A 7500-nucleotide genomic window follows, 5' to 3' on the forward strand; every position below is an offset into this window, starting at 1 on the left:
CTCGAGTGTTTTACTCATCAAACCTCAACTCCTGCAGCCTGAACACTTCCCTGTCTCAAAACAAACAAACTCGTGATGTCACAGCTTCCCGCGATCCGAGCACTGGAGACTCCTTCCAAAAACGCTAAGATTTCTGTTTACTAAATAACGCACTCGCTGTTTTCATACTTGAGTTTTCCTGACTCGGGGCTATTTCGGCAAACTAGCGTCAGGTGCACGCGATTTGCTGCGACACCGTCAGCCCGGAACGACGGCTTCTACGCGAACGCAAACGGTTATGCGATTCCGAGCCCCGCCTTCGAAGGACGTTACGGCGTGGACACGCTCGGAGGAAAGAGCTATCCGCCCCCTTCCGCATCCAGGAGCTCACGGAGCTCTCTGACTGGCTAGCGTCGCTGTGATGAAGAGAATGCCCTTCCTCCTACCCAGAAGGCACGGCCATTCGCGCTCTCGACGTCCGTGGTGGCATCGTTTCGGTTACTATGGAAACGACAACACGTCTCTATGAGTGCATTAACACGATACGGCCAGAAGATTATGAACTGCTGCCATCAACAATTATCCAAAACCTCCTGATGAATTTGCTTGGAGAATTCAACGGCGCCGGGGTACTTGCTGAAGACGTTCCGCTTCGATTCACGTGGCGTTTAACGACCACCACCTGATCGTGAAATTAGTCCACTCCTCTAGGAGTCGTGCATCACCGCCCCTGCTGCTTTCAGTCATATTAGAACATATTTCGAGCGGATATTCATCAAGAATAATGGAGTCTCATTTGAGAATCATCATCATCATCATCATCATCATCTGATGCGTTTCCGTCACTCCGTCGACCATAACGAGGCGGTTAAGCAGCGACCGAATGAGCCGTCAGAGCTCTCTCGCTCTCTCTCTCTCTCTCGCTCGCTCCCCGAAGGGATCGATAACCCCCATTTCGAAGCCTTACAGAGGAAATGTGTCAGGCCAGGATATAATTACGCACCACTGAAAAAGAAGGGCAAATCAAATCAAATGTATCAGGCGCAGTAAGTGGGTCACCAAACTCCTACACGAGAGTTTCATACACTTCAGGGATTGGAGAACTGTACTTCAGGAGCACGGAATTAAGGACAGAACGCGTTTAAGTAAAGCGATCACGCAAAAGCGGTGTAATTCGTGTCTTCCTTTGAAAGACGGCGTAATAAGCTGATTTCCTACCGGAGACTGTACCTATCGCAACCGGTGTATCCTGCTCACAACCGCAAGCGTGAGGAATCCACAGCTGGACAGAATACGGGTGAAAGTGGACACTCGGGGCGCTTTCACACACGCGGTGTTTAGTGTTCGGGACTCTGTTTGCGCGGTTCTTCCGGCGGATGACGGCACGGCGATCCCACTCTGGCGTGGAACAAAGCGAGCGGTCTTCAACGACCGCGAAGAGCGTTCCGATCCTCCTCCGGACAAACGAGCGCAGTCCGAGCGCAGCGAGGAAGTGATTCGACTGAACCGACCGGACGTGCCGTGTAGTATCGGCTTGCGGGGAGAGTTTTATTTGCAGATGACCGAGCTGTAGAAACGCGAGGTGCTCGGGATATTTGGACAGACTAACGGAAACGGAAAACGAACACTGGACGTGATGTACAGAACTGCTCATACTGCACGACGGGGCGCGCGGAGGAAAGCGCCGTCGGCCCTCTCCCGCATACACGAGCTCACAGACCGTGGTGAGCGGCTAGTGTCACTGTGATCGACAGCGGAGAGAGGGCATGCCAAGCTTTCCACTCAAACAGCACAGCTAATTTTGCATTTTGATTGATTTATTTATTTATTTACAAGCACCTAGATTAAACAATTTTTGTCGGAAAAGTGCAAATTCCATACGGCATCCGGGAAAACCAATCCCACCGGTACAGGGCTTAATAAAGACCCCGGAAGAGAACGCGTCTGTAGGTCAACACACACGAATTACACTTTTTGATCATTACACAACATGATTAGAGCTGAACCCTGATTCGGTTCACACCGACTCTTCTTAATCGCAATTATTAACACGGATCCAAGCACATCGACCATCTAAACATCTTCCCGCGTTAAGCGGAACCTGTAACCGACGACATTAAACCGAAGCCGACGTTAAAAAGCGTGTCGGTTCTTCATGCAGAAACCCCCCCCCCCCCCCCACCCCGCCGAAGCTCTCGAGCACACTCGAGCTGTTCTTCCTCACGTACTTCCTCCACATGTATCGGACCTTTTTAAACAGATGGAGAGATAGTGAGAGAGGACAGGGAGTTCAGCGTGAGCTTAGACACGCTGCTCTAAATAGCTTTAAATGGGTTACTCTGTTTCTCTCGCTCTCGACCAGACGCGCATCTGCAAAAGCGACGGAGCTCGGCAGACCTTCTGCTCTCGGTGTGAATCAGGGTCGCGAAAGTCAGACTATAGCCTGGTTCACACTGCAGAGTCAGACGCCGACAATCACCGACGTTTAAAAGCTGGCTGTTAGGGATGGGCCATGAAAACAAACGCCGAGCGACGCCAACAGACAGAGGGTTAATACGCTGATCTGACAAAACCTGACAAACGTGTCTGTTGCCGTTAGTTGGTGTGGCGTGAACTAGAATTTCGAGCAAAGTGAGATTTGTTTCATCATTTTATGGTTTCATATTAAATATATACGTGTGTGTGCATGCATATTATATATATATATATATATATATATATATATATATATATATATATATATATATATACATACACACACACATACACACACACAGAGTAATATCATCTTTGTCAGGAGATTTGTTCAGCAGGACTGCAGCAGAAACCTAATGAACTGTTTTATTATTCCACTAACTTTAAATACTGAACTCGATTCGCCTTCAACTTTCAATCGCACCGTTCCATCTCGGCATACTTTGCCTTTCCGACTCTCCCTCCACTTAACTCGGGAAACGCACAGCACGTCCGTGGTTTTTAAACGCGCTTTACCAACAAAACAAACCTAAAAACGTGAATATTCACGCGAGCCGAGGCTTAAATCGAGGCAAACCGTTCCGACATGTTCCTTGCCAGCCAGGGTGTCTTCATTCACATGAACGTAGCGACAACCCTAAAACATGACTGTTCATCGATCGGAAATTTCTGATAAATAAATAAATAAACAAATAAATAAACGAACGGACAAACAGATACGTTAGACTCTAGCGATAACGTGCGTGAAAAGATCTGATCTGTGAGAGAGCTGAATCCGTCAGCGATGTGCAATTATTTCTCATACGTGCATGCTCCTTTAACCATCACCTGTCGCCATCGCCACGGCGACGTTTACAAGGCCGCAGTTCTCACACCCGTACGAGTGCAGGTTTATATAATCCAATTGAAACAAAACACAGAAAGGTTACCTTCACAGGTGTCGTCTCCTTCCGACATGAGCTCATCGTCAGAGCAAATGTTCAACACGTTCACCAGCATCTCGGTCACTGAAACACACACACGAAAAATGATGTCATACTCTCACACACACACACACACACACACACACACAGCTCACCAGCATCACCTTCTCCTAAGCTGTATCTGAATCCAGATGTTTAGATGACATCATTACAAGAGCGCCAGCCAAAACACACTGTCATGGCGAGACGGGAACAGGCTCTCGGTGCATCGTTATTTATTCCAAAATATATACCCCCTTCCTTTCTCGTTTAATCCCACCGGCTCAGGTGCACGGAAAGAACGTTATAGAAATGTACACAAAAGGTGAACACCGTTAACAGGTCACTGAAAGGATTTGAAAGAAAATGAGTCTAAAAACGAAAAGGATCTAATGACCACCTGCGCAGGGCTGAGCAATGGAACGCTAATACAGTTATATACGAGTCTGACATAACGAATACATCGTATACAACACCACAGGTTGAGAACGACAGCAGCTCTGACTAGCATAGCGCCAATATATATATATATACATATATATATATATATATATATATATAGTGTAAATCACAGGTTTACATGCATGCGCTTCATGTAATACGTTATTGTTTCTATAGTAACAACCTGCACAGGGACGTGTAAAGCAGACGCTGCACACCACCAGATTTGAAGAGTGTGTAAACGTGGAAAACCAGAGGATTATTCTGCTTTCTCTTAAATCAGTGTGCTTTCTTTTTATTTTATTTTGTCTTATTAACTTCAAGAGAGTTAAAAAAAAAATAGGCTGGGTGATGATAATAATAATAATAATAATAATAATAATAATAATAATAAATGATAACAATAACGAGTCATTATTGGTCACGTATACATTAGAGCACAGTGAAATTAGTTTTTTCCGCAGACCCCAGCATGTTAGGAAGTTGGGGTCAGAGCGCAGGGTCAGCCATGATACAGCGCCCCCTGGAGCAGAGAGGGTTAAGGGCCTTGCTCAAGGGCCCAACAGTGGCAGCTTGGCAGTGCTGGGGATTGAACCCCCGACCTTCTGATCAGTAACCCAGAGCCTTAACCGCCAAGCCACCACTGCCCCCAGATACAAATTCATACATTTAAAATCTACATTCTGCATTTATATCTTTCAGATCAGCCGATTCGGGACGATGACCGTTGTTAAAAGCGCTATACGAATAGACGTCGAAACGGATTACATAAGAAATGGCTACATTTGGTGTAAAAGTCATGCGGCCGTCATTCCGTTTTCAGTCGCGTTCATTTTGTTACCTTTCTCCCCGACGAAAGGCAAAGACCACGTGAAGACGTCCATGAAGTTCGGCAGCCAGTACGGATGAGGAGAGCAGTTAAACTGACGGATATTCATGACGTTATTCTCGTACTTCAACACAGCAGCTAGAGGGAGAGAAGAAAAAAAACGACAGAGCGCAAGTCAGAGAGTAAACTCGTTATGGATTCAACTGAACATGACGACATTCGGAATGGTCTCTATGGTTTCATACAGGCGAGGTCATGAATTTACACACGCCATGCAGAATCTGCAAAATGTTAATAATTTTAAATAATAAGAGGGATGATAGAAATCGAATCCAAGTTGTTTATTCAGTCCTGCCCTGAATACGCTATTTCACATATCAGATGTTTACATATAGTCCACGAGACACAATAATAACTGAATTCACACAAATAATCCAGTTCAAAAGTTTACACACGCTTCATTCTTAATCCCGTGTCTCGTTACCTGGATGCTCAACGACTGCGTTTACGTTTTGTGAGAGTTGTCTGTCCTGAGCAGTTAAACTGCCCGCTGTTCTTCAGAAAAATCCACCAGGTCCTGCACACTCTTCGCTTTTCTGGCATCTTCTACATATTTGACCTCTTTCCAACAGAGACTATATGAATTTGAGATCCATGTTTTCACACTGAGGACGACTGAGGGACTCGTACGCGACTATTACGAAAGGTGCTAAGGCCTTCTGGAGCATCAGTGAACGACACGGCACATTGAGAGGCAGGGGGGTGTAAACTTTTGAACAGGATGATCGGTGTAAACTGGTATTATTTTATTTCAAAATCTTGTTTCTTTCCCCCATTTAGTACTGCCCTTCAGAAGCTACATAAAATATTTACACAAAATAACAACAATATACACTGATCATCCTGTTCAAAAGTTTACACCCCCCCGCCTCTAAACGTATTGTGTTACCTTCTTGAGAATCGGTGAATGTTGGCACCTTTTGTAATAATAATGATAGAGTCTTTATTGATCACATATACATTACAGCACAGTGAAATTCTTTTCGTCGCATACCTTAGCGTGTGTACGAGTCCCTCAGCCGTCCTCGTGTACGGAAACTTACGACCTCAACTGTGCAGCTAGTTAACGTAATTCCCTGGACGTGTTTGTAACTCACAGCATTGTTTAGTTAGCTAATTAGCCATGTTACACTGCTTAGTTATCTCTACAAGAGCATATGGAAAACAAATGAAAGGCAATCATATTTGTACGCAGGTTGAGAATCTAGCAAGCATGTGTGTGTAAATAAATGATATTAAAAGCCATTATCAAAAAAGTACTTTATATTAAAAGTAGCTGCTTGTCTTGAGCTCTTTAGCAGAGGCCGAGATGCTGAATGCGATATATTTGGTTTTCCGAGAGAAGAACTCACCTTTATTATTATAAACGTCTAAGTAGTTCGGTGCTGAGAAGATTGTGATTAATGACGGGAACCCCGTCGTCTGGCTTTTTCTGTACATTCGGTACCTAATCGGAGGACAGACACAAACTCAATCCGTTAAATCAGTAAAGTCAGTCACGACGGTGACCGGACGCTTCAATGCGTGTCAAGCTGATCGCTTTCACTCACCCCGCATCCTGGGCTTCGTGCGCTCGGATTACCGACAACAAGTTATTGTTCATCAGGAAATCGCACACGGCAGGATAACTGAGGAGAGAAACAGAGTTACTCCGAACACTCCTGATCGTCAGGCGCGGTCATGTCCGATAACGAGAGCTGCTTCTATTTCATCAGGTTTCAACACACGCAAACGCAACACGCGACTCGACGACACCTCACGCAGGGCTGTGCGATGAATCGAACTTTCCATTTTATTATGATTATGTAAACGTCGTAATAGATATAAAAACGATTATTGTGCCGCATATTATGGCGCACGGTGGCTTAGTGGTTAGCACGTTCGTCTCACACCTCCAGGGTCGGGGGATCGATTCCCACCGTGGCCCTGTGTGTGTGGAGTTTGCATGTTCTCCCCGTGCTGCGGGGGTTTCCTCCGGGTACTCCGGTTTCCTCCCCCAGTCCAAAGACATGCATGGTAGGCTGATTGGCATGTCTAAAGTGTCCGTAGTGTATGAATGGGTGTGCGAGTGTGTATGTGAGTGTGTCCTGTGATGGATTGGCACCCTGTCCAGGGTGTACCCCGCCTCGTGCCCGATGCTCCCTGGGATAGGCTCCAGGTTCCCCCGCGACCCTGAAAAGGAGTAAGCGGTATAGAAGATGGATGGATGTGCCGCATATTAGCGTTCTCGTTTGGTATTTTTTAAAACTGCGTGCCGTTTTTCTTTACAGCGCTGCACTTTCGCCCCTCCCTAAAAATGCCAAGGTCGCTCCCGGCCAGGCTGCGGCGTTTTTAGCTCAGCTCGAGCGAAGAGGACAGAAAGAGGCCGCTGGTCGACAGGAATGATAAAACAATTTCAGCCGTTTGGAAATAATTTGGTTTCGAGGAGTTAGATGATGTGGAACAAAAAGAAATAACGTTTGGTATCGACAGTATCTGATTACGCTCGTTTCCTTCCTAGAGATCACGAATAGTGAGAAACTACGGGCGGACCCAAACCCGGAGACAGAATTTCATTCGCCGAAATGCGTCACGTGATGTGCTCCGCTGGTTTTGTTAAATTTTTTTTTTTTTTACATTTTTTATCAGTTAAATTATATATATATATTTTTTTAAAAATCCACTGTTAACTTTTTTTCCTTAAAAATAGCTCAATAAATGCATGATGTTTACAAAGTCAACGAGTAATCGTGTTTAATAATCGAGATCTCAATA

At 45.4% G+C, this 7500-nt stretch overlaps 1 protein-coding gene across 3 annotated transcripts in view; it reads right to left on the reverse strand.

Moving 5' to 3' along the window:
• Nucleotides 1-7500, reverse strand: part of ppp3ccb (protein phosphatase 3, catalytic subunit, gamma isozyme, b) — a 61017-nt gene that overhangs the window by 15360 nt on the left and 38157 nt on the right. For all 3 annotated transcript variants that reach the window (XM_053687099.1, XM_053687098.1, XM_053687097.1), the window contains exons 7-10: nt 6297-6374; nt 6099-6193; nt 4699-4824; nt 3384-3461 (exon numbers count right to left, since the gene is read on the reverse strand). In XM_053687099.1, the coding sequence (XP_053543074.1) occupies nt 3384-3461; nt 4699-4824; nt 6099-6193; nt 6297-6374 (377 nt within the window). The remainder of the gene's footprint in view (nt 1-3383; nt 3462-4698; nt 4825-6098; nt 6194-6296; nt 6375-7500) is intronic.

The sequence above is a fragment of the Ictalurus punctatus genome, chromosome 16 (assembly GCF_001660625.3).
Source record: "Ictalurus punctatus breed USDA103 chromosome 16, Coco_2.0, whole genome shotgun sequence".
In the NCBI taxonomy this organism is placed as follows: Eukaryota; Metazoa; Chordata; class Actinopteri; order Siluriformes; family Ictaluridae; genus Ictalurus; species Ictalurus punctatus.